At 36.5% G+C, this 26810-nt stretch overlaps 1 protein-coding gene across 9 annotated transcripts in view; it reads left to right on the plus strand.

The window, feature by feature from the left end:
* The window catches only part of FGGY (FGGY carbohydrate kinase domain containing), a 195827-nt gene that overhangs the window by 167794 nt on the left and 1223 nt on the right, over positions 1-26810 (plus strand). For all 9 annotated transcript variants that reach the window (XR_015748593.1, XM_087960356.1, XM_087960354.1 and 6 more), the window contains one exon: positions 23602-23663. Coding sequence is in view for 8 of the 9 variants with exons in the window: in XM_087960356.1 (XP_087816482.1) it covers positions 23602-23663 (62 nt within the window). In the remaining variant the exon portion in view is untranslated. The remainder of the gene's footprint in view (positions 1-23601; positions 23664-26810) is intronic.

The raw sequence follows: 26810 nt of genomic DNA on the forward strand, positions 1-26810 counted from the left end.
CTACAACGAGTAGAAGAGTGGAGAACTCTCCTTGTGAAATATTTCTGGACTTTCTCAATTGTGCTAATATCAGATACGTAATGAGGGTTCCAGACTGATGAACTGTATTCGAGTATTGGTCTAGCAAATGTTTTGTATGCTCTGGTTAGTAGTGTGATATTACCAGAGAAAAAGCTACGTAGGATTAGGTTAACAACTCTTAATGCCTTTTTGGCTATGTAGTTGCAGTGGGCTCTAGCACTTAGATCACTTGTCCTGCTTTCTGTCCTGCTTTCTAGCCAGGTGCCTTAACCATTAGACAAAACTGGTTTTATCCATTATCATTATTATATAATTATAGAAATTATAAGTTCTAATTATTCATATTATTTATTCATGCCATTTAGAACACAGATCTCCAACCTTAGAAACTTTTTGTGGGCTTCAAGTCCCAGAATTCCCAAAGCTGGCTGAGGAATTCTGGGAGTTGAAGTTCACAAGTCTTAAAGTTGCCAAGGTTGGAGACCCCCCCAATTTAGAAGCATTTCTGCCTTGAAATACAGAATGAATATAATTTTTTCTTCATTTTCTTGATGTTTACTTCAGACTAGTAGTATGTGCTATATATATAGTCAAACAGAAATATATGAAAAAGAACACAGAATTAAAATTTAATGGCTTGAAATACACATCTCCAGTTCAGAAATTCTAACACCGAAATTTTGATTTAGCATAACATGGGGATTTTCATTCTGTTCCTAGTCATCTCTTTTCTTTGGAATATGTGAAGATGTGACATAGGCACCTCAAACAGTAACAACTTAATAGAGACAGAAAAATGTATCTCAATAGGAATGACATTCCTTAATTTCATTTCCTGTAAAAGAGTATAGGAGTAGTAGTTTCTACTGCTAGTCATCCTCTACATATGCAAATTCACAAAAATTACACAGAATTGAAATACATAGTTGAGTAATGTTTTAACTATGTTAAAAGTTATCGCAAAGAATATCAAGATGAGTTTTCCTTCTACTAACACAAGAAATGCTTTTTATGTTTTCTATGAGTTCTACAAATTTCTCCAGATGCTACTCTACCTATAACCCCACTAAGCATCTAGATCTCACTGGAAGTTTAACATAAATATTATATTAATATGCACCCTTTCAAGTGGAAAAATAAACTTGGTTTCAGTGATTAAAGCGGCCTAGAATTTCTCACAATAAATTCCACAACCTGACAGCAATAAAAGCATGAGAGCTTGTATTGCTTTTATTGTCTTGCTCTAGCTTTAGGAACCAGATTATCATTTATAGTAAGACAAGTGACACCTGCCACTGCTAGTTGAGAAAAAAATATGGAAAGGCTGAAATAGAAGAAGTGAACATACACAGCTGTTTTCTGCTGTATTTTAAAATTTTTGAGAATGAGTGCTCAGTTCTGGAGCAACCTAGTACCAATATAAGCTGTGACTAGTGTATTCCCAAATAGTAGTTCTAGTAGCATGTACGATAAATTATCCAGGTATTTCTTCCATGATATAGGATGCCATCTACCTCAGGGGTCCCAAACCTCCAGCCTACTACCGGGCTATGCCTGTTCAGAACTGGGCCACGCAAGCAGAGGTGAGGGACCCCTCAACACCCCCCGCCGCCGGTCCTCCAAGCCAGGAAGGTTGGGGACCTCTGATCTACCTAATGTTCTTCCATGTTATAGCCATAAAAAGAATTAGCCCAGCCAAATTATCTGTATTTTTATGAAATATATCAGAGATGTCTGTAAAATCAGAAATTTATAATCAGTTCTCAGAAGTTTAAAATATTTGAAATGTACGAAGTATTCAAGACTATTTTACATACTAAACACAAATGTAAAGTGAAAATAGTGTAAGCAGATTCTGTATGTATGCCTGTATGTGTGTGTGCATGTGTGTGTGTGTGTGCATCTGTATACATATTGTTAATGACATGCCAACTGAGATTTCTTCTTTATGATTACTGCCTGCTCACTGTAAGTTGGCAAGTGAACTTATGCCATAAAAATAAACACATTAATATGAAACATAACAAGCACACTTTGGATTAGACTTTTATAGTCCAACAATCTGTTCTGACAGTGGCTAAACTGGAAAACTATAGTCAAACTGTTTGACTTTAAGCTTTAACTGGTTGAAATGATTTATCATAGGACAAAATCTTTTGAACAAGGTATCTCAAATGAGTTCAGTTACGGAATGCATCCAAAATCTTGAACCCATGACTCCTGTGGAATTGAAATTTGGCAAATTTTATAAATCTTCTCAAAGTGGTAATTTAAAATTTATAATAAAATTTATAAAGTTATAATATTTTATTACATAAAATTATCATAAAGCTTTATGACACAATGCAAAATGTCATAAAACATTTCCTGTAATCAATAGCTGATATTTGACAGTGCTATACAATTCAGCAAAGGGCTACTTTCAAGCTAGAGGCATCTCTGAATATCTCCCTGAATTTTTATGAATATTTCCAGTACATTAGAAGGTCTGCCATTGAAAGCATTGAGGAATTTGGTAAGGAATCTTCTATGTCTATAACAATGACCCAAGTGCTTGTGGTTGTCTAGTAATACAATATTGCTTTGGTCCCCCTGAAACCATTTATTCCTTCATTCCTTTATTCATTCATTCATTTTTATAGCTACCCATCTATCCTCCTAAGTGACACTGAGAAAAACAATCCAATTAAAAAGTTACAAACCGATATAGAAACAGATACTGTACATAATCAGAAACCACCTAGAAAACAAAAATGAACATGATCAGAGACCAAAGTCCATCATTGTGTCAAGGTCAATAAGGCCAGCAGAAAAGCTCCCCACCATTGCTGGATTCTCAAACTTACTGTGATTCTCTCGTTACTGGTGGTAACATGAGGAAGGTGTCATTAAAGGTTTCTTTTGTTCCACTGTTTAATTGTCTTCATAATATTTATTATACATCTTTTTTCCAGAAAACTCTTTAACTACAATGCATGAAAGAATGTCCAAGCATTTGAACATAAAATGACAGGAATTATATAGCATAGGGTAGAATGCTCATGCCAGGATCGAGTAGAATTTTGAATAACTTGTCGTCATAGGACTATTATATTCACCCAGGGCAGTGTTTGTCAACCTTGGCAACTTTAAGATGTTCAACTCCCAAAATTCCCCACCGGTATTAATTGGCTAGGGAATTCTGGGAGGTAAAGTTCACTCATTTTAAAGTTATCAAGCTTGAGAAACACCTCTGCTAATGACATATGAATAACTTTTTTTCCTTGATGCTATTTTTCTAGTTGTGGGTGATACCATTAGTTCCTATCTTCTTGTAAACTTTTAGATAGATACTTGTCTACTTGAATGGCAATAGAGATCCGTAGTGCTGAATTTTTGCAAACAGCTTTTGCAAAATGTACATTGGAGTAAAATAGCAGGTTTTATTGAAAGAGGACAAAGTAATCTTCAGTAAATGTAATAAGACAGTTAATAAAATAATCTATTAATAATTAATTCTCAGAGGAAAACTGCAATTTATATTTATTTTACTTTCAAAATATGCATTAAATGATATGGACAGGGAAGACAATTTCTATTATTATTTGTTGTGTTGGACAAAAGGTTCTGCATTAAAATAATATCCCTAAATCAGATATCTCCATAGCAGAAACATAACGTAAAGAAATAGACCGAAGTCTGGCAAATACACAAACAATTGTACTAATAACCACTTGGGTAATATGCTAGGCATAGTGAATTCTTCCTCACTGTTGAGGGTTAAGGAACTTAATACCAAGTTAAATGAGGCTGCAAGGGACAGAATTTCAGACTCCACTGACGGCATGCATTTGTGAGAGACCTGTCATATCTTCCCAGCATTCAAAATCCTTCGTACTGCACGTTCACACAATTTCTGCTGCCCTTACTTGGTCAGCTTTCAATTGTAAATGTTATCCTTTTTCTGACCTAGATGTATCTGATATTCTGACATTATTCTATGTGCCCACAAAAAGTTTGTTGAAGTGAGGATCTCAGCATTAAAAGCAAGTTTGATACAGGTATAATTAATATAATCCAGGATATTTTTCCTGTCTCAAATGTTTTTCAAAGAAAATTGAGAAGTAAAAGTAATGTGTAAAATCTTTTACCTCAGATGATTTACCATATTCTGCTGTGTCTAACAGAGACAAGAAATACATAAGTCTGTAAAATGTAAATAGGAATTCAGAGACAAAGGCTACAAAAAGAGAAGAGACAAGCTTCCTATTTGTAATCTTCTCTAAAACCTATAAGCCATAATGTATTGCCTGGATAGATTTGCAGAAAGCCATATTTTGGAAAATTTATTGTCTCTGAGGATATTGCATCAATTTTATTGTTTCAAGTGGCTGAGTTCAAGTCTATAGCTATTGGAATGTTAGAGGTTTGTTGGTTTGTTTCTTAGGCTTATATGCCACTCAATAAAACAATTCTCTGTGATTTGCAAATTCTTCAATATAGTAAATTGGATGACAAAGAACAAAATAATAACATTCAGAACTAAACAGCATACTATTACCAGGGCATTAACTCCTCAGGGGAAGATGTCACCTACCTTTTCATCAGTTTTCACAATACCAGATGCAGAAAGCTTTGGATTGTCTGCATGGATGGGCTGAATATAAAGCCAGTTTGGGCTTATATTTACAGGAAATCCAGCATCATATGCTCAATTCATTATGAATTTATTGAGAAAATTGCATTTTTTTTACAAGAGACCAAAGGATAGTTCTCATAGTTTGTTTAATTTCTTTACCACACTGGCTCTCAATACTCCATGCTAGCCACATTGTTAGGCCAGAGCTTAGAGAACCACTTTGTTTGACTTTTCTCATCATTTTACCTGATTTCATAAAAAGTTGGAGCCCACAGTGAGAAGGGTGCTTATTCTTTTTTCATAGAAGGAATCCCAGAGTGTCTTAGCTAGTGATTTGCTACTGTCATCAACGCATATCTTAGAATTCTTGGATTGTTGCCTCTGTTGTGAAAGGCCAAAATTCTGTTTTGTTCAATGTTTGCTCATCATATAGTTTTGCTTCATGCCTTTTTAAAATAAAGTGATGGTAGTTCAATGTTCTTTTCTAATGTGTGTTTCCTTTCCGAGCTAGTTAATGTCATCTATGTATAAAATTGTATGTTCACAAAGGAGTGTGTTTGTGGATTCAGATAGTATTGATTTCTGAAGAATATATCTTCCTAAAAATATACACACTTAACTGGTTAAAAGTGGAAAAAGGAGTATATTAATGACGGTTAAAAGTATCAAATGGAATAAGGATGATATTAATGATGGTATGAATTAAGGTACATGAACAAATGTATATAAATTAAATAAAAAGATCTATATGAAGTCCTTCCATCTATACTTATTCCGTCATGTAAATGCACATGGGGTGAGCCATGATAATCGTGTAAATTTAGCAGAATAGCATATTTCACAATATTTCATTAAAAAAAACATCTCATATGCTCTATTGGCAGGGCTCTTGCACCTTTACAAGAAAGTAATGGAATGGCACTTTAAATATAATGCATAGCTGATGATAGACAGTTAGACTATGTAATAGCATTTTAGCATAATGAAATCTACAGCCAAATTGGAATTTCAAATCTTATTCTTCATTTTCTGGATTAATACTTGATGGTAAAGAACAGCCTACCCCACAGCAGGGGTGTTCAACTTTTACAACTTGAGACCTGTGGACTACAACTCCCAGAATTCCCCAGCCAGCATTGTGATGAATTATTAGACTGTTTTGGGGGCACAAAGGTAGGAAGCCTAACAGTATGCTCGTGGGTTTTTATGGTAATAAAATGAGAAGGAGGGGGCTGTGAAATGGTTCTCATGATAAAATCCCACCTGGATACTCAGAAGAGCTATACTGTGGTTCATGCTTAAATATTTGACAGAGCAGAGTATATTCTTGTAAATGGGCTAAATGGAAAGCATTTTTATGAGAGAGTAAATGAACATATGGAAGGAATTGTGAAAACCCCATTCAGCTTCTAATATGTAAACAGTGCTCTAGCTGCAGATCATAAAGTAAATAACTGATTTTTTTTTTTTGAACACCCGGTCACCAGATGGTGAAGAAATGTTTGAATTTGAAGCTGATAAAAGCAACATGTATGCCATGAATGTTGCAAAAAATAACTGGGATAAACGTTCATTCTGCACTTTTGGTCAAGTGTCTTCTCATAAAATTTAGAGTTCAGTAGCTTTCAGAACCAAACATCTATCCAGTATTTGAATTGAACTGTCATCTCTTTGCTGTCTTCTTTCCGCTGTTGCTAACCCTCATCTACCTCTGAACAATGAAATTAGTGTATTATCTTTGAACAGAATCTTGCAATTATCCCAGATTTCCTGTACAAAGAGTAAGGACGTTTTGGCACATGTTTCATGATTTTCCTTTCTTGTCTGTCACTTTTCTTTTAATATGGATGTTGTACCTTGTTCCAAATTGTTCTAAGTGTATTGTTGATCACTAACTGGGCTGCTGATTAGCTGCTTTATTTGGCCTCAAGCCAGGTTGTGAAAGTGGCAGAGGTGCTTTTGTTTTTAACATTAGTCAGTGGTGGGATTCAAAATTTTTACTGCCGGTTCTGTGGGCGTGGCTTGGTGGGTGTGGTGTGGCTTGGTGGGCATGGCAGGGGAAGGATACTGCAAAATCCCATTCCCCCCCACTCCACTAGCCTAATTTCCAGCTCCGTTCTCCTGTGCAGGGCAACAACAGAAGACCCAGCCAATCAGCTGGGACTCGGGAGGCGGAGAAGAGATGTCAAAAGGCAGAGAATAGATGGGGGCGGGGCCCGTCAGAGGTGATATTTGCTGGTTTTCCGAACTACTCAAAATTTCCTCTATTGGTTCTCCAGAACTGGTCAGAACCTGCTGAATACCACCTCTGACATTAGTGGAGAAGGAACATTTTTACTTTCTTTTACAAATACTGAAAAAAAAACAGATCTAAGTTACTTAGAAATAATATATTATATTTTATAATAATATATTTTAAAATAATACATTATATATTTCAAATAATATATTTTTAAAAAAATTAACAAACTTTTCAACATTTATTCATCACATAAAGGAACAGGATAATATATGTAGCTCAGTGGGAAATTTATTTTCTCCCAATTATACATGATTAAACACAGAAGGCTAGTATTGTGTGTCCGACCTGTTTGTACATCTTCTTCAAAAAGAGAGCAAGAGAAAGAGCTAAAACATGTCATTAGGAAGCATATGCTTCACAATTCTGTCTGTAGAATTTGGGAGGTTTTTCTACCACACTGGGAAGAAATAAATCAAGTCATTGTAGCAACTCTGTTGCGTCTGTGGAGGGAAGTTATTATTTTCTGTGATAACAGAAGAAAATATTATTATAGCCTTTGAAGATATACATCAATTGTTCAAGAAGAGTTGCTATGAGGATGGAATGGATATTCTGGTGCATTGTGGAAAGCAATGTAGGATTTTAATATTCAGACTACTAAACCAATGAATACAAACTTTATAAGGAAGTTATACAAACTTGGATAAGGAAGTTATACATAGGCAGGTAGAACTGGATAGCTACAGCTTACAGTATTTGCATGTCATAAAATTCCTACATGAACAATTCTGTGTATATTAAAGTAGATTTCTGTGGTTTGGTATTCTGAGCTGCTGACGCTTTTCCCATATACAATGAGTCCTCATTTAGCTCTTACAGTTGGGACCAACAACTCAGCTGTTAAGTAAAACAGTCACTAAGTGAAACTGCAAGTGTACTTACTTCCGTTTTTCTTTCTTTTATAGAGCTGCAAAGGTTGTAAATGTGAGGGTTGGTCATAAAGTTACGTTTTCATTAACCCTGTAATTTTGATAGTTGCTAGGTGAAGAATATCTGTATGAAAAAAAAATATTCTTGGTTACTGGTCCATCCACTGATTATAGTGGTGTTCTAAGAAGAATTGCTAATTTTTAAAGGTACAAAGTTATAATCTGGAGAAGTTATCCAACATTATCATAATTACTGCTACATTTGGATGGGGATAGCTACACTATTACACTTCATTTACATATGATGTGATGTCGAACTTTTACTTTTTTATGCATGGAATTTCCTTCATAAACAGTTTAAAAAGTGAATTTCACTGAAAATAAGATACAAATACTAATATTGGCTGCACATTTTGATCATATACACTGTATTTAAAAAAAAAACTCACCAAAAATGTACTACTAAGTTTGAGATAATTTGCACCGAGTGTCTCACAGCTATGAAGCCATTAAAAAAAGCAAGTGGATGACATATGTATATCTGTATATGATTTCTGAAAAAGAACCTTATTGTAAATAGGCTAAAGCAGTACAACACTCAGAGTATAGTTCACAATATAAAAAGAAAAACAGCTTATGGAGTGCAGGAGGCTTTAAACACAGAACCTCCAGAGATACAAAGTTGGCACTCCAAGAGATTCTCATAGTATTTGATATGAACCATGCTAGCTGGTATGACTTGAAAATGTTCCTTAAAGATTTTGTGTGCTATTGAGAGTTCCATCTAGGAACAGTATGCAGTAATGAACATATATTGTATGTTAATTCCTTAATGGAAGGCTTTCCTGATTGTATTAGGAAGCCATAAACAAGGGAAAGGGGGAGAAAAAGACTGAAAACACCTAGCCAATGTTGGGTTATCTGAAATACTAAAATACTTATAAAATAAAATACTGAAATAAAATATTAAAGGAGCTTGAACTGGTTAGAATTGTTGCAAAGAAAACTTCCCATGAATCCACAATGAATTGAACTCAACTCAAAGGAGATTTCATTATAGTCCTAAATGCTTCACTTTGTAGGGTGAGCCAGCTAGCTCTGATAGTAGGATCAAACTAATTATAATATTAAATGTATCACTTGTAACCTAATAAAACGATCAACAGGGGGTTTAGTTACAATCAAGCTAAAAAATGTGTAGATCTTATTTCTCTCCCTTCCACAGTTGGTTATAATGGGTTTTTTTTTTTGGGGGGTGTTCGGGGGGGGGGCGGATAATAATGTAACAAGAAATTTAACATGGTACTTTTGTATCTTGTAAATGGTAGTATGAGTCTCACATTAGCATGACTGGTCCCTCAGCAACCTTTCTGAGCAGATTTATCAGCATTGAACAGCTCTATAGAATTCTAATAGCTGTGAAATAATACAGTAGGAATTTTATGCAACAGTGCAGGACTATGGATAGAACTGGTGCTGTGGTTGTTTTCCATTTTTGCTTCTTCACAGGTTAAGGACATCGGTTGCCGACATTTTTATATAATCTCTTGCCATATGCTGTTGAATCCTTCCCAGTTCTGAGTCACAGTCCAATTCAAGGACACCTGTCCCTTTCACTGTGCAAAGCTGGGTTTCGCTGAGTCAGAGACCAATACACATAAAACATTGTGCCTGGTGCCAGCAAAACTTGGGAGCTGAAAAGAGAATTAAGCTCTTGGGCTCCTTTCATAGCCTACGTAAGCTGAGCCTCCCACTGCCGGGCAGTCAGACTGGCATCCGACCCATTTTAATTTGGGCAAAAGTGTTAGCTGCCCACTAAATACAATTACTTAATTATTTGTTCATTGTGGGATATTGCGGGGGAGGCCCTAGTAAAACAAGAAACAAGCAGTTGTCTAATATTAGCAACAGACACAAGACAAGCTTTACAACTGAGGACTTGATGGAATGACGATCGGTATGGCTCATTCTGCTTCTAAGTTTAGCCTCTTTAATAAATGAGTAACATCATGGCTGGAATGCCAGAAAACTCTTCCTCCAGTTACACTGACCCTTTTCCCCATTTGATTTCACTCAGCTGCCATCTATCTATAGATCTGTTTACACAATGGATGGTCCCTGGATAGGATAGGATAGGATAGGATAGGATAGAATAGAAGAGTGTGGAGTGGAATGGAGTGGAGTGGAGTGTGGAATGGAATGGAATTAATAGAATAGAACAGAACAGAACAGAATAGAGGAGTGTGGGGTGGAATGGAATGGAATAGAATTAATAGATTGGTTCTGGATTGGTTGTTGACACATTTAATGCCTTTCAAGGTAACTTTGTTCTGTAACCAATCCTTAATAAACAAATTCTTACACCTCTTGTGCCCATTTCCACATTGGCCCATGGTAATAATAAGCCTATTTTTTCCCTTCTTTTCCCCTCCTTTCGTTGCTTATCCTCTATATACCAATGACTGCATCTCAAAAGATCCCTCTGTTAAAGTACTGAAATTTGCAGATGATACAACAGTGATTGGTCTCATTCGAGACAACAGTGAATCTGCATACAGATGGGAGGTTGAACAACTAGCCTTGTGGTGCAACCAGAGCGATCTTGAACTAAATACATTCAAAACAGTAGAAATGGTGGTAGATTTTAGGAGAAACCCTCCTACACAACTACATCTTACAATACTAGACAACAGTATCAACAGTAGACACCTTCAAGTTTCTAGATTTTATCATATCTCAAGACTTAAAATGGACATCTAACATCAAAAATGTCATCAAAAAAGCACAACAAAGAATGTTCTTTCTGCGCCAACTCAGAAAGCTCAAACTGCCCAAAGAGCTGCTGATTCAATTCTACAGAGGAATTATTGAGTCTGTCATCTGCACCTCTATAACTGTCTGGTTTGGCTCTGCAACCAAACAAGATAGACACAGATTTCAATGGTTAATTAGAACTGCAAAAAAAGCAATTGCTACCAACCAACCTGCCTTCCATTAACACCTGGCATTCGAGGAAAAACTGTCCTTATGTCTAGTTGTTCTGATGTGCAGTGCCCTATAGCATCGTTTTGAGGGTAGAAGTTGAAACAATTTATGTCCAGGATGTGAGGGGTATACTGTATACTGCATGAGTCAAAAAGAGGGCTGTGAAAATATTTACACCTGTATACTGCATGAGTCAAAAAGAGGGCTGTGAAAATATTTACAGACCCCTCACATCCTGGACATAAATTGTTTCAACTTCTACCCTCAAAACAATGCTATAGGGCACTGCACACCAGAACAACTAGACATAAGGACAGTTTTCCCCCGAATGCCATCACTCTGCTAAACAACTAATTCCCACAACACTGTCAAATTATTTACTAAGACTGTATTACTATTATTCTCATCCTTCCTAGTACCTATCTCTTCCCACTTATGACTACAACCGTGTTGCTTGTATCTTTACAATTTATATTGTTTTGTTTCCTAGTATGATTTGATTGCTTATTAGTAACTTATGATTATCACTAAGTGTTGTATCTTATGATTCTTGATGAATGTATTTTATTTTTTCTTTATGTACACTGAGAGCATATGCACCAAAGACAAATTCCTTGTGTGTCCAATCACACTTGGCCAATAAAGAATTTTATTCTATTCTTATGGATAGGATGAGGCCAGGGAAAGGGTAAGCAACTTTTTACTGATCCCTTTACAGATACTTTTATATTGGACAAAATGCAATGTTTCTGTCAAACATGAAATGAAATGTTCTTGTCAAACATGAAATGGAATGAGTTGGGAGGGTTTGCAGTGCTAGATAAAGGATTACATTAAACTTGTTTGGAGGATCTATTGGAAGGAAAGAAGTAGAAGTAGAAATTGCTTATCATTTGTTACATCTTTCCAAGTTTTATTTATTATTTATTTTTAATGTATCATATTTACTTGAAAGGAAGGAAAATGTGATCTCAAGATTTATTTATTTAAATTTATTGGTTGCTCAACTTTAGTGGACTCTGGGCGGCAAGGATTCTGGACACACACACACACACACACACACACACAGAGCTTAGAAATGTATTTGCGAACTTTACAGAAAGTAATAGAAATTTTTTTAAAAATTAAAAAGGAAAGATACATCTAAAATTACAAAAACAAAACAAAGAAAAATATAAAAGGGAGAAACTCTTGTTGATATATGTCACACATTAATAAATGTCAAACAAATTTATAAATCTTAGGGAGAAAATAGTAATTAATGGTTGTTTCACATTATAAATATCATAAATTTATATCCTACATAAAAATATATTGAGTTATTTTTTCTATTAGTAGATAAAATTGCCTTTTCACGCCTCTGTAATCTAACCCAGTTTTTCAGTTTTTCAAAATAATTTCTTAACTCAAAGTAAACATAACTCCTCCAAATAGCCAAATACCATAGTTTCAAGGCATAATTAAAGGAAATAATAAAAATCTCCCAGTTAATTTTATGTCTTGAATACTTAGCAAAATGTTGAAGCAACCATATAAAAGTTTGCAGTAAAAGCAGTTATTTAAAATGGTAAGATATCCCCAACATATAAACATAATTTAGAATCAGAATCTTCTACTGTAATATCACTACGTTGCTTAATAAAAATAGCTAAGGATACCAAAATTAAAACTGAACAAGATAAAGATTTCAATGTTTCTTTACCATTATATTGGTGGATCTTATTCATATGTACGTAACCATAAACAACTGCAGTGCTGGGGATAGATCTGTTTAGCCCAGCTTCATGTAAGGAAGAAGCTGAGAAGGATGCTTTTGAGGCATTGAGCTATTTTTCCCCCTTTTATTAGCAACAAGGCAGGAATTGTTAAATGATCAATGAATTCCAGTGACTTTATTAATTTCTATTTGAAACAGATGGTTGAGCTATCAATTATCACAAGCTTCATCACACTTCATAGTACAGTCACAGTGTGTATGTAGCCCAAGCCCCAAATATTTCCTTGTATGCAGTGTCCTCAGTAATTTTAAATTACTCTCTTGGGATGTTCCTGATCCAGCTTCAGAGAGAGTAATTTAAGGTCATTGAACAGAGCCCTGAACAGAGAAGAGGCTTTAAAGTTTATATTCATTAATGAAGTCCACCTGCATGGTATCCCTCTTTTCCCCCTATAATAGAAAACCCTGTTTTAGAGAAATTGTACCGTTTTCCCACTTTTAGTGAGTCCTAAACAGACATCAATCTCATTGAATGTTCGTTCTTTTTTTAAAAAAAATATGTTGTTTTCTCCTTTTAATCTAAAAATCATGGTTGATAGGCCTAATTTTCTTCTGTATATATAGAAAAGTGACTGTTACAGTTTTAATCATCATTGCTGACTAGTCTGTTTACTGGTTTGTATCTTTCTCAGCTTTGACATTATAACAAAGACTTGAAACTATGAATGCATCCTTTTATTTATTATACAGAGCCTCTATTTTTGTCTGAAAAATCCATTCACTTGCATGTTGCCTTGCCTTTAGAAATCATGATCAAATTATGGTCAAACATGAATGTTTATATTTTAATTTTAGCACAACTTTTACGGGAAAGGGGAATAGAGATCATTTAAAAAGCCATCTTAGAATATGTGAGCAAGTAAATAAGTGAGTGAAAGAAAGCATTTATTGTATTGTGTAATTTATGGAATATTCCTACAAACAAAATAAAAGCCACAATGTGAAAGTCACATGACAAACTATATACAAGACTAGTTTCTATAGCCTTTGTGAGCTGATGCTTATTGTACTGCTTGAAAACAAGTAGATTTCTTTTGTTAAGTTACGTGCCTGAAAATGTTTATCAGAAATAACTTTGAAGAACCTTTTCCTTCCATTTTACTTTGTAATCAGTTTTGTATGTGTATGAGAGTGTCTACAGTTAGAAAATAAATACTTGACTTATTATCTAAAAAGATTCATCCATTTCCACCATTTTGCACATGTGTAAAAATAAATATTGGTTCTCTGATTTTCCCATCAACCCATTCACCTCTAATCTCCATTGCACACACATGTTGATTCATGCATCACCTTCTTTCTCTCCTTCCTAACAGTCTGTTTTAACTGTTCATATGCTATCCTCAAAATCCAGTATAATATTTTAGTTTAAAAAGTTCTATGTGTGTATGGGTTAGCTTGTGGGTATTTGTAAGACTGCCTTTTCCAAGTGGAATTGTCATATTCAATATGTTATTTTATATCTAATATATAAGCAGTCCTGTTTTTAGAAACTTGGGGGAAGACCTTGAAAACCACATTTTCCAATTGATGGACTCTGGTTTATTAAATAGTTTCCTCCTAAACTCTAGTTAACTTTCATTCCCATGATCTCCTGGAAGCTGATAAAAACCAAACTCTTCCAGAGACCATTTGGCATTGTTGGGGATTATTAATATTAATGCTTTTGAATTATTCGTTAATGTTTTATTATTATCAACCCCCAAGATTCCATGGCGATTATGGTGATGTATAACAAATCAATAAATTAAACCAAGTATATTTTTAATTGGGCATCAGCTGAAATGAAAATTTCTTAAGTAGAAGATTATTTTCTCCCTAAACAAGGATATAATGTCTTCTATATAGATAGTTGGCAAATGAAGCTTTCTATTTCTGGTATTCTATATAATTATTTTTCAGGATTTATTAAAGGATCTATAGACATTTGAGTTTTCAGAGATGACGTGTGCACTTCCTTTATAATTTATGTGTATTTTGTAATTTCATTTCTGCATTTTCATCAGTTCCAAAGATAGCTTTACATAAAGAGAGAGAAAGAGAGGGGGGGGGGAGGAGGGGGAGCAAGAGAGAGAACAAAAATACAATAATAAACAGATTTTTTTCAACAGAGGGGGAAAACCCAGAAGCAAATATAAAAGTGGCAAAAAACCTTGTAGGAGAATTAAATGAAATGAGATAAAAAGCTCAGGAACAACAAACATAATTTATTCTGGAACCAAAATAACAATATAGTAGAAGACAGTTATATAATGCTTATTTTTGAATAAGAGTAAGCAAGTAGGGTCTGAAAATGAATGTTTTAAAATCCAATGAGATGTAAAGGGCAGAAGACAGAACTATCTGTAACAACCAGATTGTAAGAGAACCTTCTAAGGAACAAGCATCTAAAATTCCAGTCCATTTAAGGACATACTTAACCAAATTTCTTATCCTAATCGGTGTCATAACTCCAGATATGTGGAATCTGGAATTGTTTGTGCAATAATCCACCCTCATTAACCATATCAATATGAATAAAATGTCAGGTAAGGTCCCGGGAAATCTGGTGCACTCCTTTCCCAGAAAAAAAAGAGCAGCGTAAAAGTTAAGCAATCATGCTACTTAGCTCTCTCCCTTTTCCTCTCCCTGATAATTATGGGTTATGAAAGCATGATGGGAAAGACCTTTTCACCTCCTGACAGTCTGCTGCCAACCACAGCTCCCTAGCATGCTGTCACATTTGCACCCAGCATGCTACTCTTTTTAGATAACATAGGTTGTCATAATTTTCATATAGGAAAGTTGTGCTCCAGTGCACTGGGATGTCACTACTTTCTGTAGTTTTGTATATAGAATACTTTATTGGCCAAGTGTGATTGGACACACAAGGAATTTGTCTTGGTGTAACTACTCTCAGTATCCATAAAGAAATGGTACATTCGTTAAGAATCAAGAATCATAACATACAATACTTAATGGTAGTCATAGGGTACAATCAACTATCAAATCATACTAGGAAACGGTCAATATAAATCGTACGGATACAAGCAACAAAGTTACAGTCCTACAATCACAAGTGGGAGGGGATGGGTGATAAGGAGTGATGAGAAGATTAACAGTAATAGTAGTGTACACTTTGTAAATAGTTGAACACTGTTGAGGGAATTATTTGTTTAGCAGAGTGATGGCTTTCGGGAAAAAACTGTCCTTGTGTCTAGTTGTTCTGGTGTGCAGTGCTCTATAGCATCGTTTTGAGGGAAGGAATTGAAACAATTTATGTCCGGGATGTGAGGGGTCTGTAGATATTTTCACAGCCCTCTTTTTGACTCATGCAGTATACAGGTCCTCAATTGAAGACAGGTGGGTAGTAATTGCTTTTTCTGCAGTCCTAATTATCCTCTGAAGTCTGTGTCTGTCCTGTTGGGTTGCAGAACCAAACCAGACAGTTATAGAAGTACAGATGATAGACTCAATAATTCCTCTGTAGAACTGTATCAACAGCTCCTTGGGCAGTTTGAGCTTTCTGAGTTGGCGCAGAAAGAACATTCTTTGTTGTGCTGTGTTGTCTAGTATTGTAAGAGGTGGTAGTATGGGAGGGTTTCTTCTAAAGTCTACCACCATTTCTACGGTTTTGAGTGTGTTCAGTTCCAGATTGTTCCGGTTACACCACGAGGCAAGTTGTATAATCTCCTGTCTGTATGCAGATTTGTTGTTGTCTCGAATGAGACCAATCACTGTTGTGTCATCAGCAAACTTCAGTATTTTAACAGATGGATCGTTTGAGATGCAGTTAATGGTATATAGGGAGAAGAGAAGTGGAGATAGTAAACAGCCTTGGGGGGGGGCTGTGCTGATTGTATGTTGTACCTTGTCATTAGAATTAGTTGACAGTATCTGAAAAATCTCATCCTCTCCAAGAAGAAAACAGATTAAGATTGCTCATTGTTGCTGCATTTATACAACATATAAAAGGTATGTAATGGGCTTTTGCCAATCTTTGGGAATTGATTTAAGAGACAGCATGCCAGTTTAAGAGACTTTTTCCAAAAGGCAAGTGGACTTTCTTGGTTTTTTTGTTTGAAAACATTTTGTTTCTCATCCAAGGGGCTTATTCAGTTCTGAAGAACTGGGACAAACATTTGGGAGAACCATGACCTGGATGATTGAGAATCTCTGTAGGCATTTCTCTACTGCTATAGTAAGGCTTCCTGTACTGTAACTAATTTAGCTTATTTATCTGTGGAGTCTATAGTGTTGGGTAAATAGAAGCAATGTAACACTTAGGTTCTATCCCACTTAGGTTCTATCCCTACTTCCTACTCAGAGATAAGAAGTAAGGGGTTATTATGCTCCCTGGCATACTTTCTCTCCAGGTGGCTCTTTTTTTTTAAATCTCTCCAAAGGGTGGTCTTTGTCTCATGTTGTCCTCTTCTTCCATCAGTGGGTCTTTAGATTCCTCCTTGTTCACAATCACTTCAAGAGCTTCAGCCCAAGCTTTTCTGAAAACAGCAAACCTTCAATAGTCAATGCTGCCTAAATCCTTCTTGATGTGCCTGCAAATACTGTATATCTCCATCTGCCCTTCTCTCATCTTCCTAGGGTTCTGTTTGTTTTTAGGCATCTTACCATAATGAATTCCTAAGGATGATACTGGTTTGTTTTCTTTTTCTCTTCTCTAGAAGAGAGCAATTTAACTGCACACCTGGATACTTACTTGGCAGTAAGTCCTATTAAATATAATAAGGCTTCTTTCCGAGTTGTTATCCACTATAAGGAAAGGACAGGTTTAGAAGTTAAATGAATAAGTAACTGCTTTGAAATAAATCTTCTGCAAGCATTTATTTATCTGAAAATACTAGATGGTCTCAAAAACAATTATTATTACCTTTATTGTCAGAGTACAACATGTGTACAATAACAGGTACCTAAGTTAAGTAGAATATTTTTTTCCCATTTGTATGATTAGTCAGATCTAACAGGAAAAAGTGGATTGCAGAAGGGAATTGCTAGCTATTTCTGTCTTTCCCTATCACATTCCTTACTTTTCAGATCACTTAAGGCCTTTCTGTATGATCACTTTGCAGTGCAACAGATGCATAGTTGGGACATGGTGTGAGATGTTATGGGATTCTACAAAGAAATGCTTCTTCTGGGTTTTGAAGATATCATCTTTTTCAATAAAGAGAGCAGAATATAATGTCTGTAAAAAGGATTTCCCCCCTCCCCCACTATTAAGGCATTGTGCTTAAACTGCAAGTTTTTGTAGGTGTCTGGGGAACTAATGAAAAATGCTTGTGACATCATTGATGTTAATAACATTCAGCTTACAAAGAGAACGCTCACATGAAAGCTGCCATTAACAAATGACACAGTTGTTAACCTGGTAGCCAATTTTCACAGTGCTTTTTTTTTTTTTAAACTACTACAGTAGTTAAATTCCAGTGGAGTGTTTCCCAGGGTGGGCCAAAAAGTTTACAAAGTTGGCACAAAAATCCCATTTTGGAGCAAAAATAATGGAAGGATTGGAGGGAATGTTGGAAATCATATAGTCTTATCATTGTCCACTGTAGGAATCCATACCCCAATATATAATAAGGTTGTGCAGTGATGTCGACTGGAAGAGGAAACTTGATTCAGAGCGTGTGTGGGTGTATGTGTCATTGGCAACCCCTTAAAGAAGCTGTTTTCCCTTGAGGTTCATTTGACCCAGGAAAAAATGTATTTGATTTAAGGTTGTGCCCACAGGTACAACATGCATATTTCTGTGTGGTCCAAAGCATCTTTTCCCTTTTAACTCAGATTCATGACATGGCTCACAATCATAATCACAATATTAAGTATCAGATATTTTAATGTAGTCTTCTATATTATTTTTTCATGATAGCCAACCCCTTGAACAGGCCCATTATATAATTGCTGCCATAAATTCTATATTCTGCCAAAGGATATTAGAAATTTGAGATAAATAGATGGGCATGAAGCTTGAATCACATGACTTCATTTAAAGTATTTCTTTTGAGGAGAGAATCAGCTTTGATAACTCCAGATTATATTTTGATTTTGTTTTTACAAATCCTGTATATTTTATATGTTACATTTCCCTCCTTCTTATAGTTCTTTAGTGACTGTTGATTCATTAGCAATATATACTTCCTAATAAGCATGAACATTTATTGCCGAAGTGTAAAATATATATTAAGGTGTGTGTGTGTGTGTGTGTGTGTGTGTAGCATGATGGCTCAGCAGTTAAAGATGCTGAGCTTGTCAGCTGGAATGGGGTGAGCTCCTGTTATTACCCCACCTAACAACTCCTACCCACCTAGCAGTTCAAAAGCATGCAAATGCCAGTAGATAACTAGGTACCACTTTGGTGGGAAGGTAATGCTGTTCCATGCATCCTAATGTATAGTCATTCTGGCTACATGGCACATTGCCCCCTAGAGTTGGAGATGACTGGACAGGGAAAATCTTTTTCTTTACACACACACACACACACACACACACACACACACACACACACACACACACCCTGGCATTGTAATATGTTGTAATAATTCACATTAAAGAATCTATTTGCTACATTGATTATATTTTACTGTGATATAAAAACCAAATAATAGGATAGGATAGAATAGAATAACAGAGTTGGAAGGGACCTTGGAGGTCTTCTAGTCCAACCCCCTGCTCAAGCAGGAAACCCTATAACATTTTAGACAAATAGCTGTCCAATCTCTTCTTAAAAACTTCCAGTGTTGGGAGCATTCATAACTTCTGGAGGCAAGTTGTTCCACTGATTAATTGTTCTGTCAGGAAGTTCCTCATTAGTTTTAGATTGCTTCTCTCCTTGATTAGTTTCCATCCATTGCTTCTTGTCCTACCTTTGGGTGCTTTGGAGAATAGTTTGACTCCCTCTTTTTTATGGCAGCCCCTGAGATATTGGAACACAGAGTGCCTTGAATGCAGTGGTGGGATTCAATTTTTTTTTTACTACCAGTTCTGTGGGCGTGGCTTGGGGGGCATGGCAGGGGAAAGATACTGTAAAATCTCCAGTCAAAGATGGTATTTGCCGGTTCTGCAAACTACTCAAAATTTCCGCTACTGGTTCTCCAGAACTGGTCAGAATCTGCTGAATACCACCTCTGCTTGAATGAAACATACTATAGTTATTAAGGTGATAGAAAACCATCAGGGAGATCTGGGTTTAAGTCCATTAATACATGGAAGCTTACTGGTAGACTTGAGTTCAACAAGTCTGTCTTGTCCCAACTGCCCAGATAATTCCCACTCCTCCCCATGTTGTAGGTGGGGAGCACTGTTAGTTTATGATAACACCAGGTAGCATTCTTTGTATCTGATGAACTGAGATGCAGCTTAATAAAACATATTCCTTTCAATAAAAGGCGTAGGATGGAAAAGGTGCTACTAGCTTTCTGATTTTTCCTCCCTCTCAAATCTCTTACTCTAAAATGAGCATTTGTGACTGACAGTAGCTAATGAAATCTTCTGGTTACACAGTGGCCCGATTCACTCTTCTTCATTTCTAACTATATTTAAATGCATTGCATCAATTAAGGTGGACTGGTAAAGGGAGATCCTGATTTTGATCTAGCTTCAGCCATAGAACCTCCCTAGCCCAAAGTACAAAGTAATTATAGTGGGAGATACTTGGAGGAGGGAGTGTTACAGGCACTGACTGATGCTCCTGAAGGAAGCATGGGCTATAAACCAAACAATTTGAGGAAGTAGATATATATAACCTACTTAAGCAACCTATTTAGTATATTAAATGAGTGAAATATAACTGCTTTAAGCATGAATAATGGCCACAACATATAAGAATATTAAGCCTTAAGCAAATTGAGATGTGTGGTTTCATGTACTTAATTGTGGGCTGGATTAGTCATTTGCTCCCTTAAGCAAAATGTTTGTGAACATTTCTGCAAAGTCAGTTCTCTCATATACTTGTGCCAGATTGAGCAGTCTTTGTGATACTGTGAAAGTAATTATACAATAGACAACCCAGATATAGAGAGGCAGAATGTGAATATCTCAATAGAAGTGGAATTATTGTAACACTGGTTTCTTTCATTCATTCCCTCTATTGGTGCTAAAGCAGGGATCTCCAAACTTGGCAACTTTAAGACTTGTGGACTTCAACTCCCAGAATTCCCCAGCCAGCATGGCTTGTTGGCCCTAAACCTGATGTTCTTGTATTTTGCTACTTTGAAATATCTGCAAAAAATTATTAGACTCCCAGCTAATTAGAGCCCAAGTGAGATTGGTCTCATCCTTGGTAGCCATCCAGAAGTCCCTCAAAATGCTGTTATGTCAATAGGCTTGCAAATTTCAGAGAAATAGATAATTGTTGAGATGGCTTCTGTTGTCTCAGGTTTTGGGATAGCGTCTGGTGGGTGCAGGACATGTGATACAGTAATACATCTTGTAGGAACTCCAATTTTATATTTCTGGATATGGGGACAATATCCATAGACTGCATTTCCTATTTAGATGAAACAAGCTAACATTCTAATTAAAACCTTGATCATAACACACAATCAGATAAGCCACCAACACTTCACCATCTCATATATGTAGCATTTGTGTCACGGGGATGTAACCAAATCATTTCAGAAGTGCTTACCTTTCAATTCATAATATAGAATGAAAAACATACTCTAATAAAAGAGCAGAACTTAGGTAAAACACAAGCTGGGCTGCCCTTGAAAAGAGTATAACAGATAACAGATAATCAGAGTTGGAAGGGACCTTGTAGGTCATCTAGTCCAACCCCCCACCCAAGCAGGAGACCCTACACCATTTCTGACAGATGGAAGTCCAGTCTCTTCTTGAAAGTCTCAAGTGATGGCGCTCCCACAACTTCCGAGGGCAAGCTGTTCCATTGGTTGATTGTTCTCATTGTCAGAAAGTTTCTCCTTATTTCCAGGTTAAATCTCTCCTTGTTCAGTTTCCATCCATTATTCCTTGTCTGGCCTTCAGGAGCTTTAGAAAATAGCTTGACCCTGTGGCAGCCCCTCAAATATTGAAAGACTGCTATCATGTCTCCCCTGGTCCTTCTCTTTACTAGACTAGCCAAGCCCAGTTCCTGCAACCGATCATTATATGTTTTAGCCTCCAGTCCCCTAATCATCCTAGTTGCTCTTCTCTGTACTTTTTCTAGTCTCTCAACATCTTTTTTATAGTGTGGTGAACAAAAATGGATGTAGTACTCTAGGTATGGTCTTACTAAGATTTTATAGAGTGGTATTAGTACTTCCCTTGATCTTGATTGTATCACACTGTTAATACAACTTAGGATTGCATTAGCTTTTTTGGCGACGGCTGCACACTGCTGGCTCATATTTAGCTGGTTGTCCACTAAGACTCCAAATTCCCTCTCACAGTTACAGCTATTGAGCCTGGTTTCACTCAGTCTATATGTGTACTTTTGCTTTTTCTTGCCTAAGTGTACAACTTTACTTTTCTCTACATTGAATTTCATTTTGTTAGATACGGCCCAGTGTTCTAGTCTGTCAAGATCCATCTTAGTATCCAGAAGCTTTGGTTGATACAGAATGCAACGGCCTGGCCATTGAAAAATGCATGTTGCATCTCTGCTCTGCGAGCTGTGTCAGTTGCCAGTTTGCTTTCAGGTCCAATTCAAGGTGCTGGTTTTGATCTTTAAAGCTCTGCATAGGATGGGACTGAGTTATCTGAGGAAGAGGCTCTTCCCTGGTTAACATCAGTTCACTCCACTACATCTGGATGAAAATGCATGCTGCTGCTTTTATTTATTTTATCTTAAAGGCCTTCATTTGGTGGGTCCCAGGAAATATGTCTTCTCTGCAGTGGTGCCTGCCTTATGAAACATTCTTCCCCCAAAAATTAGATTAGCTCCATCCTTTTCAATATTCTGGAACTCTCTCAAGGTTTGCTTATGTGACCAGGTCTGCGGCTCCAACAGAACCAGGGACTTGTTTATATCAGCGTTCCCCAACCTTTTCATCTCGCTGGACCAGCGGATGTAGTAGCAGCAGCAGTGGTTAAGGGAGAGAGAGGAGATGGTTTTGCATGTGCACATGTGCAGCTTTCACAAATGCAGCTTTGCACATGCACACGCTCACCCACCACTTCGGTGGCCCAGTTCAGAAGGGGGAAAAAAAGTATCAATTTTTCTTGTTTTGACCTCTTTTGTAACTTTTTGTTTCATTTTAGAAATGTATATTTGATGCGTTCCCAAATGACACTTGGGTGACTTGAAAATATGTAAATAAGAAAAAGAAATGTATTCATTATTAAAATGTCCAATAGACATGGAGAAGCTGGCCCTGCAATTGGTTTTGGACTGCATTTTCTATAATCATTGATGACAGTCAGGGTTGGTTGGAGCAGATGGAGATATAGTCCACTTATTCCCAATGCTTTCTGCATATTAATTTGTTAAAACAACAGAATATATTTGAAAACTACTGTTACCTCATTCACTTGGCAGAGAAAGGATTCATGGCACTTTAACAGAAGATAGTAGCAGTCCAGCTCTTGAAAAACAAAAGCAAAGGACCGAGTTTCATGTATACATGCAACAAATTAGTCCATAAGTCTTGAACTGAAATCAGCAGAAGGAATTAATCAAAACTAACCCAAATCTGTTTTCAGTGAAATTTGGCCAAATGTATTTTAATTTGGTTGAAGATAAGAAATTTCAAAAATATTAATTTTCCAAATTATCAAAGTCACATGGATAGATGCCTTTATTATTTTTTTTAATAATTTCCACATTTTATTCAAATTCTAAATTAGTCCCTATGTTTGTTTGTTTTTAAAAAAATAGGGTAAGAAAAATCAGATTACTTCATGGTTCCAGGATATTTGGCTTACTTGAGTAGTCTGTTTGCCATTGTAGAGTGGGAAAAACCGTATTTCACATGCTCTTGTCTAGGCTCGTCAGTGGTCTGTTTAATTTCTGAAACATCTATGGCTTTTTTTTTTTTTTTTACCAAGAATGTTAAACTGAAACAGGCAACTTTGTATTCTGTTGATCTTTGAACAGGATGCTATGGAGAAAATGGAGAAAATTGGCCGGATTGTGCTGCCAAATCACAAGGATAAAAGGTAATAGGATTTTTCAGTGAGTTTTGTTTGTTAGAGAGTTATAAAATTGCATAAAACTATTTATGCTGGGAAATTTTTATCCCTTTGTTCTTAAACATCCATTTTTTAAAAAAATATAACTTGGTAACATGTGGCCAAAAATTGCAACCTGATGTGTAAAATGCTTTTTAAAAGATAGTAAAACCAAGATATATGTTGTTCTGAATAATATATCAGGTGATCAGCAAAGGAAACCCATGTGTATTTCTCCATTCTAACTTGTTGAGGTGGTAATAGAGCTTTTTATGGAGTAAAGAAAGCTGGTTCTCCTTCTCTGTAGTTGCACTTTGATTATTTCACCAGCTTTTAACAATATCTGTGTTGCAGCAAGTAGACAAATTCAGAAAGACAGACAATAGTAAGCAAGTAACTCCCCCTCTGTTGCAAATCTCTCCCTATTTTTGATTTTCACTGGAAAATATTGCTGGGATTTCCATATTCATGTGGGACCATATGAATTATGGCATGTTGGGGATCGTGCTCACCGTGTGCAGTTTTTCAAAAGTGCTTATTGTGAACACATCACCCTCCCCCTTCCAATCTTCCTTCTTTCTCTCTTCTGCTCCTGCCCTGACGTGTAATAGGGAGGGGCTAAGGGTAGTGGTGCGATTCAACTGGTGTATCAACCGGTTCACGCACCTGCACCTGCGCCAAAAAAGCCTCTAATACTTACCTTCAACTGCAGCCTCTGTGAATAAAACAGCTGAAACACGGCAAACGGCTCTAAACAAAGGAAATAAAACACAGGAAAGAGCAGGGACAGGCAGGCGGGCCCACATGTTCATCGCAGTGAACCGGTTCATTCAGATTGATCATCGGAACAAGGTTCAGTCCGAACCGGGAGAATCCCTTCCCTGGCTAAGGGCCCACAAAAGTGGATGGAGGAGCAGAAGATGACTCAACTTTGTCATTTGTCTCTGCTTCACTTTCATTTAGTATTGGCTGGCCAAGCCCTGCTTTTCAAATCACTGTCCTTTCTGAATTAGGGAAAAAAAGTCATATACAGGTAGTCCTTCCCACTTAATGATCATAATTGGCCTTGCAGTCTCATTCACTGAAGTGGTCATTAAATGAGATACTGCATGACTGCTTTGCTCAATCCTGGCTCTCCCAGTTGTGCTTGTAAAGTGAATGCACAGGTTATTAAGCAGGGTGAGGTGGTGATAAGGCACAAACCCCTCAACATACTCAGGAGGCCAATGCCTCGATTCACCAGGGAGAACAAGTGCAAGGATGATGGCATTCAATAGCACTTTTCCTTCCAGAGAGAAGGGAAAATAGAAAATTTCTACTTAAAAGTTTTTAGGGATCTGGGTTTCTGCTGCATTTCGGCAATGCTAACAGGCTGTGTTTACAAAACTGCTTGGAGCTTCTGTCCTCTGTGAAATTAGTAAACCAAGACTTCTGAAGAGAATTCCTGACACTTTCCTTTCCGTGATTTTTCTAGTTATTCTGTTGGTATATTCTTAATTTAACATGCTTAGTTTCCTGGGTACAGTGGATTCTTCTGTTTTTCTAAGACCAGGACTAGATTCTCCTTTCCCCTGGCCAAGGCTTAACAAACTCTTTGGTTTTTGCCTAGGGGGAAAAACTATCCCAAGAAATAAATTTGGATTCCCACTAGGACTCCTAAACACTATAAATTCACACAAGAATAAATTCACAACAATATTCTCAAAAGAAGAACTTAATACAGTATTTTTGAGCTGAGACCCCTCTGCATTTATACATTCAGTAGTGGGAGGATGAAAGATGCATGGTTCAAAATTTCAAAACCTCCCTAGGAGCGCAGAATATTTCTTGCTTTCAGCTTACAAATAAAGCAGAGGATTGAACCTGAAGCGGGGTACTAGCCTCCAACAAGATGGCAGAACTCACTGAGAGAACATTCCTTTCATGAAGTTTCTTAAGTGAATTTATTTTAGGCTCAAAGAAAGTCTCTTCGAATATTAAGCAGTAGGGAAACTTGAAGTGAACTGAAGAAGTGCGTTGGTGCCATCTGCAGGTTCACTGAAAGTTTTACATATAAAGTCTATGGAGAATTCTCCTACTTTTACTTTGCAGTGAAGGCTTTAATCTGTATACAGGTTAAGAACATGAACACAAAATGAACTCTGGCAAAATGAATCTAGATTTAAGATGACTCAGAAAAAGTGACAGTGAAACATCTTTTCAACACATGGAGAATTCCAATACTGTGATTCATTCAGATTCCTGTTGCTTTAAATCTCCTACCAGTCAGGACACCCTGACAATTTTTCTTTTGTAGTTGGGAAATCAAAAGGAGCTAGGTCATTAGCCATGAGGGAATAAAAGGTCACGAAGGGATGGGCCTAGATTAGATTATTTGAACCAATACTCTCTGGTTTTGAAATGGCCAAAGATTCTTCCCTTGTTTACACATTGGTCCCAACACATGCTTCTATTTTTAGAAAGTGGCACAGCCTCTCTAATGCATTTGGATTAAGTTTCCTACTGAATGCAATGGATATTTGATATGAACTATACTGGCTGCTGTTTTGAAATAAGAATTCTTAAAACACATCAGATACTCTTTGGAAATATGATAACCTGCAAGAAAACAATCCTGGTGATATTTGGGGTTGTTAACCCCAATAACTGCAGATAGTGAAATATCACTAGCCAGCAAATACAAGAGGATTTATCTACCTGCTCTGTAAAGTCGTAGAATTTATGACCTAGCTTTTAAGTAGCTCAATTATAGTTCAGTCCCTTGATTGACCAATTCCTAGCTCACTTCGGTCTATCACTCATAACAGAATACTGTGTGTATGACTTTAGTAGTAAGAGCCTAAATATTAGAACCATTGAAATGAACATGGAATCCCACGTTACGTTTGTACTTCATAATTATATAAGACTGTATACATTAATAGTTTGTTAGAGGAATGTGACCCTTTTGCTGGTTTACAATCAGACATCTTGAATCAGGGGCATTAGCAGTGGGTGGAGTTTAAAAAGTCAAGATAGCATTGTAATTGTGGAGCCAAGTTCCATCTCTGTGTTTACATTGACCATGGTGGGGTCCAAACTCAACTGCTTGATAGGACAAAGGAACATTGTATAACATTGTAACACAAAAAACAA

Source organism: Notechis scutatus, chromosome 3, assembly GCF_049901735.1.
Source record: "Notechis scutatus isolate UNSWTSFEM ecotype Mainland chromosome 3, rNotScu1.2, whole genome shotgun sequence".
Taxonomy (NCBI): domain Eukaryota; kingdom Metazoa; phylum Chordata; class Lepidosauria; order Squamata; family Elapidae; genus Notechis; species Notechis scutatus.